The sequence below is a fragment of the Aspergillus costaricaensis genome (assembly GCF_003184835.1).
Source record: "Aspergillus costaricaensis CBS 115574 unplaced genomic scaffold BO79scaffold_35, whole genome shotgun sequence".
Taxonomy (NCBI): Eukaryota; Fungi; Ascomycota; class Eurotiomycetes; order Eurotiales; family Aspergillaceae; genus Aspergillus; species Aspergillus costaricensis.
Window position 1 is genome coordinate 145,876 of NW_020291835.1, and position 14,706 is coordinate 160,581.

Here is a 14,706-nt window from a genome sequence, read left to right on the forward strand (position 1 = left end):
TTTTTTTCTCCAGAGACGGCGCCGCGGCTCCTCTGATGATATTCGAAGGCGACGAAGTGGTAGCGCCAGTGAGATACGACCGCGTGTAGATCGACGACGGCCGGGTGCTGGCGTTACTGTATCGATCTTGTCCCGAAGCAACTCCACCAAGTAACGGTTGACTTGATGGGCATTCTTCCGTTAGATTTTCCTTCTATGATGGCATAGCGACTACGAGCTGCGATGAAGTGTATTCGTGTCTATTTGGTTCCACGTTCGGCCAGTACTTCCGTCTTCGTGCTCTTCTCCCCCTTTCATCCGCGTCTTCATGTCCTTTTCCCTTTCCTCTTCCCCCTTTTTTCTTTTCTATTTAACTTTCTACAACTCTGTGTACATGGCCTTGAATATTCCTGTGTCTGCGCGAGCACGTGGCTCGGTTGCCCGTGCATCGGAGCGGACGATCGAGTTTGGACTATTAGAACTGTGTTCGGGTCTGGAAAACGGGTGCGAATGGCGTTTCCCTTCGTCGACGTTGATGTCGGCAAACCTTTTGATATTACAACATGAAGTATTTATGGCATGGCCGTGAACCAGATTCCTCTTTCTCTTAAGACTTTATCCACGCGACTATACTACTAAGTCTATAACGTTGTTCCTGTTACCACGTGCCTCTTTTGAGTAAACCCCTGAGCAAGTAACCCGTGATAGGCTCAGCAGCCGCAGGGTAGTACCGTAGACGCGCGCTTACCGGGTAGGAGAAACAAAGTCCCGTTTTTACCTATTTCGGCCTAGTGTTTCGTTCGGGGTCTCTGCGATACCCGCGTTTCAGTCTGCTCTCGCTGCTTTCTGTTCCTGTCGGTTTGCAGGCCGGTAGTTTGCGCTCATTAATCCTTTGCTTGATACCCTCCACCTCCTCTCCCTTTCCTTAAATATATCGCTATATATTACCCGACCTCTCCTCTTCCTCCCCCGGTCTTTGCTTCCTACACCCTGAACCGACTGGGTCCGATTAATGACTTGACGACTCGACACAATAGTTCTTCCACATCTTCTTATGAGGCGCCTTCCGTCGCTGAGCCATTCGACATAGAGCTCCACCACTACCACCTCCACCACCAACACGCATATGAATCCGACATAAGAGCAGCTTGTGCCGGCTTCTAGATTCAGGCCGGCCTCACGGCCTGGCGATTAATTAATCCCAATCTCTCAATATGGCCTCCGCTGAAGGCCCCCGAGGCAACATGGAGCGGAACGCGGAGCGAAGCATTGATATCTATAGCACTAAGCTGGGCGACGACAAGATTGGTGCGTTTTGGTCCTTGTTCATAATGGCGAATGAAGCTTCAGCTGTGGATTGGACCTTCAGGTCCTGAGTGGTTTCACTGCGGGCATTGTGCTGACGGTCTCTCTTTGCACATAGATATTAAACTCAGAGCGAATGTTGCTGTTGAATTACGGGATAGTATCGAACCATTATGCTCTGGCGCAAGCTATCCGATCTTCTTGTCGAAGCTATGGCCGGTGTTCAAGCACATTCTGAAGGGCGAGCCCGTCTTCACGAACATGTCCTTCGATCAGGTAAGTCAGGGATCGTGACTGATTCAGGTGTCAGTTTGGGGAATTAGGGCTCATACATAGGTTGTGTCGCCAGAAATTACGGAATTGTATCCTCGAGACGCTACATCGTTTGCCAATGGCGTCGCCGGACGTCGAACCGTATGCCGCCGACATGGTCGACCTGCTGATGGATCTGGTACGCATCGAAAACGAGGAAAACGCGGTTCTGTGCATGAAGACAATCATGGATCTCGAGCGCAATCAAGCAAAGGCCACGGCGGCGCGCGTACAACCCTTCCTCGCGCTCATTCAGGAGATGTTCCAGATGATGGAGCAGGTGGTTCGCGATACCTTCGATACCCCCAGTCAAGCCACCCCTTCTGGGATGCCCTCAACACCAAGTGCGACGGCCCAGACTTTCCAATCGCCTCGACCGAGCTCCCCCGCGACGTCAGTTTCAGATCTCGCACCAGACCAGCAACAACAGGCCAACAATGTGTTACTCAAGGGTATGCAGTCGTTCAAGGTCCTCGCCGAATGTCCGATCATCGTGGTGTCCATCTTCCAAACGCACCGGGCGTCCGTCGCGGCGAATGTGAAGCTCTTTGTGCCGCTGATCAAGAGTATTCTTCTTCTCCAAGCCAAGCCGCAGGAGAAGGCACACGCAGATGCCGCAGCCCAAGGGACGATATTCACGGGCGTTTGCAAAGAAATTAAGAACAGAGCCGCGTTCGGTGAATTCATCACCGCGCAAGTGAAGACGATGAGCTTTTTAGCCTATTTGCTCCGTATGTATGCGCAACAGCTGCAGGATTTCCTCCCCACTCTCCCCTCAGTTGTTGTGCGTCTTCTTCAAGATTGTCCCCGGGAAAAGTCCAGCGCGAGGAAGGAGCTCCTGGTGGCCATCCGTCACATAATAAACTTTAATTACCGGAAGATATTCCTCGAGAAGATTGACGAGCTTCTTGACGAGAGGACGCTTATTGGCGATGGACTCACTGTTTACGAGACCATGCGACCCCTAGCCTACAGCATGCTTGCCGACCTCATTCATCACGTCCGCGACCACTTGACGCGTGATCAAATACGTCGGACTGTCGAAGTGTACACCAAAAACCTTCACGATGATTTCCCGGGAACCAGCTTCCAGACAATGAGTGCCAAGCTACTACTTAATATGGCAGAGAGGATATCAAGGTTGGAGGATAAGCGGGAGGGCCGCTACTTCTTGATCATGATCCTGGATGCCATTGGTGACAAGTTTGCGTCGATGAACTATCAGTTTGACAACGCGGTCAAGGTCTCGAAGGCATACAAGGCCACGAAGAAGGATCTCGAACCTGCTTCGGAGCGGTATCTTGCGGAGAAGGAGCACCCGCCTGATTGGGATGAAATCGATATCTTCTCGGCGTCTCCCATTAAGACATCCAATCCTCGTGACCGCGGTGGTGATCCGGTCTCCGACAACATCTTCCTTTTCAAGAACCTGATCAACGGCCTGAAGAACATTTTCCACCAGCTCAAGAACTGCAACCCCGATCATATCCAAATCGACCCGAATAGTGTTCCGATAAATTGGTCCGAGGTCTCCTATGGCTACAATGCTGAGGAAGTACGGGTTATCAAGAAGCTGTTCCACGAAGGAGCCCGAGTCTTCAAGTACTACGGGGTGGACCAGTCACCTCCGGAAGTCAGCTACTCCTCCCCGTTCGACTTCCTTGCTGGTCAATACACCGCGCCCATGTCCCGCGAAGAAAAGGAGCTCCTGGAGAGCTTCGGAACCGTGTTCCACTGCATTGATACCGCCACCTTCCATGAAGTCTTCCACTCTGAGATACCCTACCTCCACGAGCTCATGTTCGAACACGGCGCCCTCCTCCACCTTCCTCAGTTCTTCTTGGCTAGCGAGGCTACTTCCCCGGCATTCTCTGGAATGGTGTTGCAGTACCTTATGGACCGGATCCATGAAGTGGGTACTTCCGACATGACGAAAGCAAAGATCCTGTTGAGGATGTTCAAGCTTTCGTTCATGGCCGTGACACTGTTCTCTGTTCAGAACGAGCAGGTTTTGCACCCTCATGTCACCAAGATCGTTACCAAATGTATAGAGCTTTCGGTGACTGCAGAGGAGCCCATGAACTATTTCCTCCTGCTGCGCTCCTTGTTCCGCAGCATTGGTGGAGGCCGGTTCGAGCTCCTTTACAAAGAGATTCTGCCGCTGTTGGAAATGCTCTTGGAGACATTTAATAACTTGCTGCTGGCTGCCCGCAAACCGCAAGAGCGTGACCTCTACGTCGAGCTTACCCTCACAGTTCCTGCTCGCTTGAGTCATCTTCTGCCACATTTGAGCTACCTCATGCGTCCAATTGTGGTAGCGTTGCGTGCCGATTCGGACCTTGTCGGACAGGGTCTTCGGACCCTAGAGCTATGTGTCGACAATCTCACGGCCGACTACCTTGATCCGATCATGGCGCCCATTATGGACGAGTTAATGACAGCCTTGTGGGACCATTTGCGGCCCCATCCTTACAATCACTTCCATGCGCATACGACCATGAGGATCCTGGGTAAGCTTGGTGGCCGTAATAGAAAGTTCCTCAACCACCCTCCAGACCTTACCTTCGAACAATTTGCCGATGACACACCCAGCGTCGACATCAAGCTTATCGGACCCAGCGAGAAGCGTCCTTTCCCTGTCGAAATCGGCGTTGACCTGGCCATTGGGAAATTGATGGAGGTTCCCAAGACATCCACGGCCAAGGCATCAGACAGCTACTATAAGCAGCAGGCATTCCGGATGCTTTCATCGCAGCTGAAACTCTACATTGGATATGAGAGTGTGCCGGAGGACCTGGCTTCTCTCATTCGTTTACATGCAAATGACCTTTTCGAGAGCAAGACTACAGCAATGCCCGACATCCTGGAAAGGTCTGAGCGGTCCAGCTCAATCACGAAGAAGTTGACACAGGAGGGCTCGATGAAGAAACTTATCAAAGCTTGTATCTTCGCGACAACCATCCCGGAACTCGAGCAAACTGCAACCGCCTTTGTGGCTGATGTATGCAAGCACTTTGCTGTAGTGGAAGTCGGACGCGCTCTCGCCCAAGCCAGGCACACTCGCAGGCCTTTCGATGTCAACAACGGCGAAGGACCAGTGTATCTCGACTCACGGGTCTTAGCCGAAGCTCTAGTAGAGTCCCTGTCATCGGACAATGCTTCTGTCCGTGATGGTGCGCAGGCAGCAATGCAAGTCATGAAGGATGCGGCCGCTATCATCTTTGGTACTCCTGACCGGGTCTCAAAGCTTCCCTTCTTCCAACATCTGGGTCGCGTGTTTTGCCATAGTTGCCATAGCGAGGAATGGTTCACCAAGGCTGGGGGAAGTCTTGGTATCCACATTTTCGCGACCAAGCTGGACCTGGGTGACACCTGGCTCCTGGACAAGCAGGTCGAATTCGTCAGAGCCTTGATGTATGTTATCAAGGATACACCGTCTGACCTACCAGCTAGCACACGAATCAGGGCGCAGGAGACACTGGATCTGATCCTCCGCCGGTGCTGCAAGAATCTTTCACTTGATGACCTGAAGAACGAGAAGAGCCGCATGTACTCTTTGTGCGGGCACTTTGTCTACGAGCTCTCCCACATGAATAAGCAAGTCCGAGAAGCTTCGCGCCGGAGCTTCTCGACTATTGCCGAAGTCCTGGGTTGTCAGGTCCATGACCTCATTCTCCCTGTGAAGGATCGCCTCTTGCAGTCCATCTTCAACAAGCCGCTCCGAGCACTCCCATTCCCCACGCAGATTGGGTTTATCGATGCCATTACGTACTGCCTGAGCTTGCACAATAACATCGTGACCTTTAACGATCCGCTCAATCGGTTGATGCTGGAGTCTCTAGCCTTGGCGGATGCCGATGATGAGTCGCTCGCCTCCAAGCCGAACGAGTTTAAGAATGCAGAAATGATTGTCAACTTGCGTGTCGCGTGCCTTCGTCTCCTGTCTATGGCAATGAGCTTCCAGGAGTTCGGCAACACCCCACAGAATACAAGCCGTGCACGCATCATCTCTGTATTCTTCAAGTCACTCTATTCGCGGTCTCCTGATGTTATTGAAGCCGCCAACGCCGGTCTTCGGGACGTTCTTACGCAGACCAACAAGTTGCCGAAAGATCTCCTCCAAAACGGTCTTCGCCCTATCCTGATGAACCTGCAGGATCCTAAGCGTTTAAGCGTCGCAGGACTCGACGGACTTGCTCGTTTGCTGACACTGCTCACCAATTACTTCAAGGTTGAGATTGGAGCTCGCCTTCTAGATCATATGAAGGTCATTGCAGATGATACGATTCTGCAGAAGGTGTCATTCAGTCTTGTTGAGCAAAGTCCTCCGATGAAGATCGTGGCCGCCATTTTCAACATCTTCCATCTACTCCCCCCAGCTGCTACTTCTTTCATGGAGCATCTGGTGAACAAGGTGTTGGATCTTGAAGACAAGCTTCGCAGGACGTCTAACAGTCCTTTCAGGAAGCCTTTGGTCAAGTACCTGAATCGGTATCCCAAGGATAGCTTGACCTTCTTCCAGAACCGCTTTAAGGATGAGCGGTTTGGGCGATTCTTTGGCCAGGTCTTAGCAGACCCAGAAAGTGAGGCACTTCGCTCTGCAGTAGTTGCGGACACTGATAGCTTCGTGAATGCTGCTTTCGGGCAAGAGGCGACGGATGGCAAGAACACAGCTGCAATCAACGGTATCTACGTGGCCCACTCTATCTGCATGCATGAATCGACCAAGCGCTGGTTGGTTTCGCAGGCGGATCTGAGAGCCAAGCTATTGAGCTCGGGACGCGATCTGGAGAAAAAGCTTCGCAATGACAAGCTACCGGCGAACGAGCGGCTAAGGGTTGAGCAAGCGGAGGACCAGCTGATGGATATCTTCACTAACTACTTGACGGAGTCCGTGCAAGATCTGGACTTCCTGTTCGAGGTTATGGACGGACTTTCTGCCGAAGAACTGAAGCGCACCTTGGCATTCCCGAAATTCATTTACCGCCATATCATTACGAATGAGTCTATCGATTACCGCCGTTCTGTGATTATGCGGTGCCTCGACCTCTATAGCCAGCGCACCTGCTCCCAGAAGATGAAGACATATGCCTTCCGTCATCTGGTTAACCCCATTTTCGCCATGGACGTCCAGACTACATGGAACAGCCCGTCTAACAGTCCCAAGCTGATGGATAAGAGTATGACTGAGTTCATCCAGAGCCGTTTGTGGAAGCCTCAATTGGCCGATCTGAGCGATGAGTCGAACCAGGCTGGTGTGGACCACTCGCGCATGGAACTTCTCCAGCTGTCTGCCTTGTTGATCAAATACCATTCCCAGACCGTACAGGAATCGCGCAAGGACATTATCAAATTCGCTTGGAACTACATCCGTCTGGAAGACGTCATCAACAAATACGGCGCCTACGTTCTCATCAGCTACTTCATTGCGCATTATGAGACGCCTTTCAAGATTGTCGTGCAAGTTTACGTGGCCCTACTGAGAGCTCACCAGAATGAGGGTAAAGCGCTTGTGACTCAGGCTCTTGATGTTCTTGCCCCTGTTCTGCCGACTAGGACCTCCATGGCAAATCAAAATACTCAGGTACATGATCCGCGGTACCCGATATGGGCGAAGTGGCCTCGACGAATTTTGGCGGAGGAGACTGCCAACTTGCAGCAGGTCATGTGCATCTTCCAATTCCTCGTGCGGCAGCCGGATCTCTTCTACGACTCAAGGGAACATTTTGTGCCTCTTATCGTTCCATCTCTGATCAAGATCGCTTCACCTATGAGCTCTTCGAACGAAAGCAAGAAACTGGCACTTAACCTTGTAAGTCTCATTTGGCACTGGGAAGAGAAGCGTGTCAAAGCTAGCCGTTCTCCGATGCCTAACGGCATCCATGATTCCCCTAATGCCAAGAAGCGCAAGTTGGAGGAAACCCAGAGCAGTGCATCCCGTTCGCCTGCAGCGGGGTCTCAGGACTATCTCATCCCCCCTGATCTGCGTGCCACGTTGACGAAGTATCTTATATCTTTCATCACGACAATTGCAGAGAGATACCCAGTCCCTGCCGCGCGAATTCGTGAGCTTCCGGGAACCAAGCCGCAGCAGCCTGTGCCTACGGGTGATATGGTGAAGAAGGCTGTGCACTTGCTGAGGAACCTCTTGTCTGACGAGCATTGGGCAGACTTGGACATTGAGCTCTATCAGAAGGTTACGGAACCAATCCTCGCGGGCGAAAAGGCAGACAAGCCTGACGAGAAGCATGTTACGAGCATGGTCAATACCCTGCAGGTCATACGTGTACTCCTGGCCTGTAAGCCGGATGACTGGATCATGGCTCGCTTGCCCCTAATCCAGAAGCTTTTCGAAAAGCCTTTGCGCTCGGATAACCCAGAGATTCAGGACTGCCTCCATGGCGTTGAAGACGAGGTGGATATCTCTCCTAAGCTCTTGCCCCCTATCAGAAGGGTTTTGAATGCTCTTCCGGATGATCAGCCGGAGGAGGAGGATGCTATGGATGTGGAAAACTCGCCTTCTGAGTTCGTCACCTACCTGTCTGCCATTGCAACGGAGACTCTATCGGCCAGCAATTATGTCTCTAGTCTCAATGTTCTTTGGACTCTCTCCAAGAACAAGCCGGCTGAGATGGACACCCACATCCCTCAGGTCATGAAAGCCTTTTCGCAGAAACTGGCCAAGGAGCATGTTGCAGCTTCCACCGCAAACCAAGCAGCGTTGCCTCCGGGAACGAAGCCTCCAGAGGGAGTTCCTGACCAGCAGGAGTTCGAGCTCGGGGTGGATCTGATTTTCAAAACCATCGAGCTTATATCAGTGCGCATGTCTCACCTTGGTGAGCAGAGGCGTCCTTTCCTCAGCGTTCTGGCTCAGTTGGTTGAACGGTCTCAGAACATTAAGCTTTGCAGCAAGGTGCTGGGTATGGTCGAGACTTGGATTTTCCATTCGACCGAGTCATGGCCTACGCTCAAGGAGAAGACCGCTGTCTTGCATAAGATGCTACTCTTTGAGTCGCGACAAGACCAAACCATGCTCAAGAAGTTCCTCGATCTTGTCATCAGGATTTATGAGGATTCTAAGATCACCCGGACCGAACTGACTGTCCGACTCGAGCACGCCTTCTTGATCGGAACCAGGGCACAGGATGTTGAGATGCGGAACCGCTTCATGACCATTTTCGACCGCAGTTTGACCCGCTTAGCCAGCTCTCGTCTCAGCTACGTGCTCACCTGTCAGAACTGGGACACGCTGGCGGACTCGTTCTGGCTGGCCCAGGCGTCTCACCTAGTTCTGGGCTGCGTGGATATGGGTTCGTCGGCGAGGTTGCATCCAGATGATTTCACTGTCTACCCCGTGTCTTTCCTCTACGGCAATGCGGATAAAGATTCAAGGAAGGCGGATGTCATGGTAGACATTCAACTGGAAGCTTTCGTCTCCGAGCGCAAGCGATTCATAAGTGAAATCGGCGACGTTAAAGCTCGCGATCTCATTGAGCCCCTGTGTCAACTCCAGCACACCGACCCTACCGTGTCCTATAAGCTCTGGACGACTCTATTCCCTATCTTCTGGTCTACTCTGTCTAAGGAGGACCGCATCGATCTGGAGAAGGGAATGGTGACTCTGATTACGCGCGAGTATCATCAGCGACAACTTGACAAGAGGCCTAATGTCGTCCAAGCTTTGCTTGAAGGTGTGGTGCGCGCTAAGCCACGTTTCAAGATCCCGCCACATGTCATGAAGTATCTCAGTCGAACTTATGATGCTTGGTACACGGCTGCCACGTATCTTGAGGAGACTGCCATCAGCCCCATAATTGATACTCCTACTGTCCGTGAAAGCAACCTTGATGCTTTGGTAGAAGTATATGCAGGGCTGCAAGAAGATGACTTCTTTTATGGCACGTGGCGGCGCCGTTGCAAGTTTGTGGAGACTAACGCCGCTCTCTCATATGAGCAGCAGGGAATGTGGGATAAGGCTCAACAACTATACGAGAACGCCCAGATCAAGGCTCGCTCGGGTGCAATGCCATTCTCACAAGGCGAATACTATCTCTGGGAAGATCACTGGCTCATCTGTGCACAGAAGTTGCAGCAATGGGAGATCCTCAGCGATTTTGCGAAGCATGAGAACCTGAACGATCTCCTTTTGGAGTCTGCATGGAGGAACATCGAGAACTGGCAGAGCGAGAGTAGCAGGGAGCAGCTTGAGTCTCTTATCAAGTCTGTTTCTGATGCGCCGACTCCGCGACGCACCTTCTTCCAGGCGTTCATGGCGCTACTTCAATTCCATATCAAGAAGGAGAACATCCAGGAGTTCAACGGTGTGTGCGATGAGTCCATCCAGCTGTCAATCAGGAAGTGGCTCCAGCTGCCGAAGAGGATCACGAACGCCCATATCCCGATCCTGCAGCACTTCCAACTGCTGGTTGAGCTTCATGATGCAAGTCACATCTGCGCCAGTCTTTCGCAGACTAACGAGCGCAACCTCGATACCAAGTCTGCCGAGTTGAAGCTGCTCTTGGGTACGTGGAGAGACCGTCTGCCTAATCTCTGGGACGATATCAACGCTTGGCAAGACCTGGTTACATGGCGGCAGCACATCTTCCAGCTCATCAATGCGACATATCTTAGCCTTCTGCCTCCGCAGACCAACAACGTGGCGAGCAATTCGTATGCTTACCGTGGATATCATGAGACAGCTTGGATCATCAACCGCTTTGCTCACGTTGCTCGCAAGCATCAAATGCCGGAAGTGTGCATCAACCAGCTCAGCCGTATCTATACTCTGCCGAACATTGAGATTCAAGAAGCTTTCTTGAAGCTGAGAGAACAGGCCAAGTGCCACTACCAGAACCCCAAAGAGCTGAATAGTGGTCTGGATGTCATCAATAACACAAATCTCAACTACTTCGGTGCTCAGCAAAAGGCGGAGTTTTATACGCTGAAGGGAATGTTTCTTGCCAAGCTGAACCACGTCAATGAGGCGAACGAGGCATATGGTGTGGCCCTCTACTATGAGTTGAGACTTGCCAAAGCCTGGTCAGAGTGGGGACAGTACAGCGATCAACGTTTCAAGTCTGACCCCTCGGACTATGAGCTCGCCAGCAATGCTGTCAGCTGCTACTTGGAGGCTGCTGGTCTGTACAAGAATGCCAAGTCGAGGAAGCTGCTCAGTCGCATCCTTTGGCTTCTCAGCCTGGACAACGAAGAGGGTCAGATTGCGCGCGCGTTTGAGAGTTTCAAGGGCGATACTCCAGTTTGGTACTGGATCACGTTCATACCGCAGCTCCTTACCAGCTTGTCACACCGCGAAGCTCGTCTGTGCAAGGCTGTTCTCGTCAAGATTGCTAAGTTGTTCCCGCAAGCATTGTTCTTCCTGCTCCGTACGAACAGGGAGGATATGCTTAACATCAAGAAACAGCACGATCAGAAGCAGGAGAAGCTTAATCGTGTCAGACAACAACAGCAGCAGCAGCAACAACAGGCTTCTCCACGGCCCAAGCCTTCGCCGGGAGTTGCAAATGCCTCTCCCCTCCAGAATGCCCAAACAGTCAATGCCACTCCGACTCCGACTCCACAGGCACCAAGTGGTCAACAACCGGCACAGAACCAGGCACAGCCACAACAACAACAACCCCAAGCGCAAGCGCAAGGCCAGATGCCGAATGCAGGCCAGGCCAACAACCAGAACCAGCCACAGCAGACTCCTGTTCAAGGCCAGGTTCAAGGTCAGCCTCAAGCTCAAGGTCAAGCCCAACCTCAAGGCCAACCCCAGGCACCTGTTCAAGGGCAAGTGCCCAACCAAGGACAGCCCCAAGCGCAACAGGCACAAGGCCAAGGCCAGCAACAAGGCCATCTGCAGGTTCCCGGACAAAATGGAGTGCCGCAGCAGAATCAGAACGCTGCTGGTGCGGAACCTGAGAAGGAGCCGCTCAAGAAGCCGTGGGAGTATTCCGATGAGATCATGTCCGGTCTCAAGACTGCTTTCCCTCTGCTGGCCTTGTCGATGGAGACCATGGTGGATCAAATCCACAAGAACTTCAAGTGTCCCCCTGACGAGGATGCCTATCGTCTCATTGTTGCGCTGTTGAACGATGGACTGGCCTACGTGGGCCGCATGCCGGGCTCTTATGCGCAGGACTTCAAGCTGCCGCCTGCAACTGAGGCGAATATCACGCGTTTTGCTGAGACCATTCTCCCTGCCCACATCCGCAAGTCTTTCGAGGCGGACTTTGTGGTCAAGAAGCCAACGATGTACGAGTACATCCAGAAGCTGCGTCGTTGGCGTGACAAGTTTGAAGAGAAGCTCGACCGCAGACCTCAGTCTCAATTCCTGGAGACGTATTCGCCTCATCTCAGTGAGTTCCGCTTCCTCAAGTTCGACGAAGTCGAGGTGCCAGGCCAGTACCTCCTGCACAAGGACAAGAATCAAGACTTCGTTCGGATCGACCGCTTCCTTCCAGACATTGATCTGGTGCGCGGTATCGGAGTCTGCCACCGTCGCCTGAAGATTCGCGGTCACGATGGTAGTGTGCATCCGTTTGCAGTCCAGCATCCCGCAGCCCGGCACTGCAGACGAGAGGAGCGCATCTTGCAGCTGTTCCGTATTTTCAACGGACTTCTGGGCAAGCGCAAGGAGAGCCGGCGCCGCAACTTGTACTTCCATCTCCCGCTTATGGTTCCATTGGCGCCTCACATTCGCCTGGTTCGGGATGACCCGTCCTACATCTCCATGCAGGGCATCTACGAGGACTACTGCCGACGTGTGGGTATCAACAAGGACGAGCCTGTCATGTTTACCATGGAGAAGATGAGGTCTCTGGCAGAAACGAAACAGAACGTAAGTGACACTGACACGCCCACGCAAACGAACAACACTGACGTCTTCCAGCGCTCCAACGACCAGCAGCAGGTCCTGCGTACCGAGATGCTCACTGCCATACAGGAGAAGTGGGTTCCCAGCACGATTGTATTGGACTACTTCCAGCGCATGTACCCGAACTTCTCGGACTTCTGGCTCTTCCGGCGGCAATTTGCTTACCAATATGCGGCCATTGCCTTTATGACCTACGTGATGCACATGGGCAACCGGTATCCTAACAAGATTCTGGTGTCGAGGTTGACGGGTGACATTTGGGGCTCGGAGCTGATCCCCACAATCAATCCGACCAAGGCATTCTTCTACAATCCCGAGCAAGTGCCGTTCCGTTTCACCCCCAACATCCAGACGTTGCTGGGACCGATTGCTACGGAGGGACTGTTTGCATGCGCATTGATGGCCATTGCACGCTGCCTCACGGAGCCCCGACACGAACTTGAGCAGCAGCTCAGTATCTTTGTCCGGGACGAGATGATGTTCTGGGCCACAGCCCAGCACCGTGCACCTCTGGGACCACCGCAGCTCCGCGATCTGGTCTACAACAACAGCGATGTCATTGTCAACCGGGCCGTCAGCCTTGCCAGTCCACCTGAGGGTAACCTGCCAGCCAACCAAACCACGATCGACCTGATCTCCAAGGCCGTGAACCCGCAGCATCTCGCTGCCTGCGATGCTCTCTGGATGCCGTATCTGTAAAGCTGGTCGCGCTGTTTCTTCTATCTGTTTGCCTTGTCTATGTTCTCTTGGCGTTTTCGTTCGGGCTGAGGGCTTACGGGATTTCCAGCCAGTGGTTTCATTCTAGCGTGGCGCTTCGGGGCAAAACAGGGATCTTCTGCGTATCTACTTGTTTGACGCGTTTATGCATTGTTGGTGTATCACAATTATTTAATCAAGATGTTCAGTTTAATATACCATGATAATGCCCGTATAGTAACAAAACTCCATGCTCATGAGCCGAACGCCAAACCCCCATACCAGTAAAACTAAACCAACGACGGCTTGGCCTTCTTCTTGATCCCCAAGCTATTAACAGGAGGCTTCTTCGCCTTCTTCACCCTCGCAAACGAAGGCGCCGCCGACGGCGGCATCTCCCCAGCACCGCTGCCACCAGCAGCGACACTCCCAGAACCACTCCCACTCGCACCCTCCCCATTACCAGGACCCCCCTCATCCTCCACAACCAACCTCCTAACCATCTCCCCCTCCTCCGTCCTAAACGCCCTCCTCGCCACCTCCTCAATCTCCCTCTCCACCCTCTCCGCCTCCTCATCCCTCTCCTCCCTAACAGCCCCCAACGCCACCTCCGACCCCCCCGCCCCACCCCTCTCAATCCTCGCATTCCTCGTCCTAATCTCATCCAACGCATCCGCAATCGCCATCTCCCGCTTCGAATCCAACATCTTCTCCTCCAACTCCGCCATCTTATCCCTCTCCTCCTGCTCCACATTCTCCCCTTCCTCCCGCTCCAGACGATCAAGCACCTGTTCCTCCGTCTCCTCCGCCGTCTCCTCCGCCTTGCTTCTATCCCGCCACGGCTCGAAGTTGCGCTTCGCGCCCCGCTCCGCTCGGTAATCCATGTTTTTCGGGTCAGTTAGAAAAGTGATTTCTCCGCTGCAGCGCGTGCATCGGATGTAGAATCGATAGATCGGGATAGAGAAGTATTTTTCCGATGTGGTTTCTTTTCGTGCGTTGAATTTGCGGCCTTTGTAGATGAATTCGCCTGCAGTTTTTGTCGAAAACATGTTAGTATTGAGCTGGAAGGAGAGGGGAGGGGGAGAGGGTATATTGGGTGGGCGACGTACCGCATTTCGTGCATTTCATGGAGAAGGGCGCCATTAGTCGGACGGTTATTACTTTGGGGCCTTGTCTGGGAGGAGGATTTTTGGTTAGATCTGGAGAAGAGGGTATAGGGATAGGGGTAGGGGGTAGGGATACTCACTGGCGAAGGTGCTTTGGTGTGCGCGTGATTGCGCTGGGATCGAAATCCGGAGGGTAGTATTTCCTGTATGTTTGAGGTTGGGTTAGTTCCTGTTGTCCCTTTCTTTCTTGTGGATGTTGTGGGTGAGACGTACGTGAGGACCTTTCGCTCGGACATGGTGGCGGTTTAGATGTCACGGTCGAATGCAAGTAGTTGTGGTTGTATGGGTGGAAGGTGTTGAGGTTAAATTGGATGTTGTAGAAGGTAAGTGTAGATGGCGATTGCGATGCGATGCTATGCTATCGGAGATTCT

At 52.7% G+C, this 14,706-nt stretch overlaps 2 protein-coding genes across 2 annotated transcripts; one reads left to right on the forward strand and one right to left on the reverse strand.

Annotated features, from left to right (window-relative positions):
• The first annotated feature begins 846 nt into the window (after positions 1-846).
• BO79DRAFT_290152 (histone acetyltransferase TRA1) lies at positions 847-13,379 on the forward strand. The gene is made up of 4 exons (XM_025688858.1): positions 847-1,287; positions 1,403-1,560; positions 1,634-12,436; positions 12,488-13,379. Exons 1-4 carry the CDS (start codon positions 1,194-1,196, stop codon positions 13,169-13,171), a joined length of 11,739 nt encoding a protein of 3,912 aa, XP_025535819.1. The 5' UTR covers positions 847-1,193; the 3' UTR covers positions 13,172-13,379.
• A 79-nt stretch (positions 13,380-13,458) lies between these two features.
• Positions 13,459-14,636, reverse strand: BO79DRAFT_201859 (Saf4/Yju2 family protein; the record flags this gene model as incomplete). Its single annotated transcript, XM_025681612.1, has 4 exons — positions 14,548-14,636; positions 14,415-14,477; positions 14,278-14,342; positions 13,459-14,195 (listed from the first exon to the last, which is right to left on the reverse strand). Exons 1-4 carry the CDS (start codon positions 14,568-14,570, stop codon positions 13,459-13,461), a joined length of 888 nt encoding a protein of 295 aa, XP_025535820.1. The 5' UTR covers positions 14,571-14,636.
• Positions 14,637-14,706: the final 70 nt, after the last annotated feature.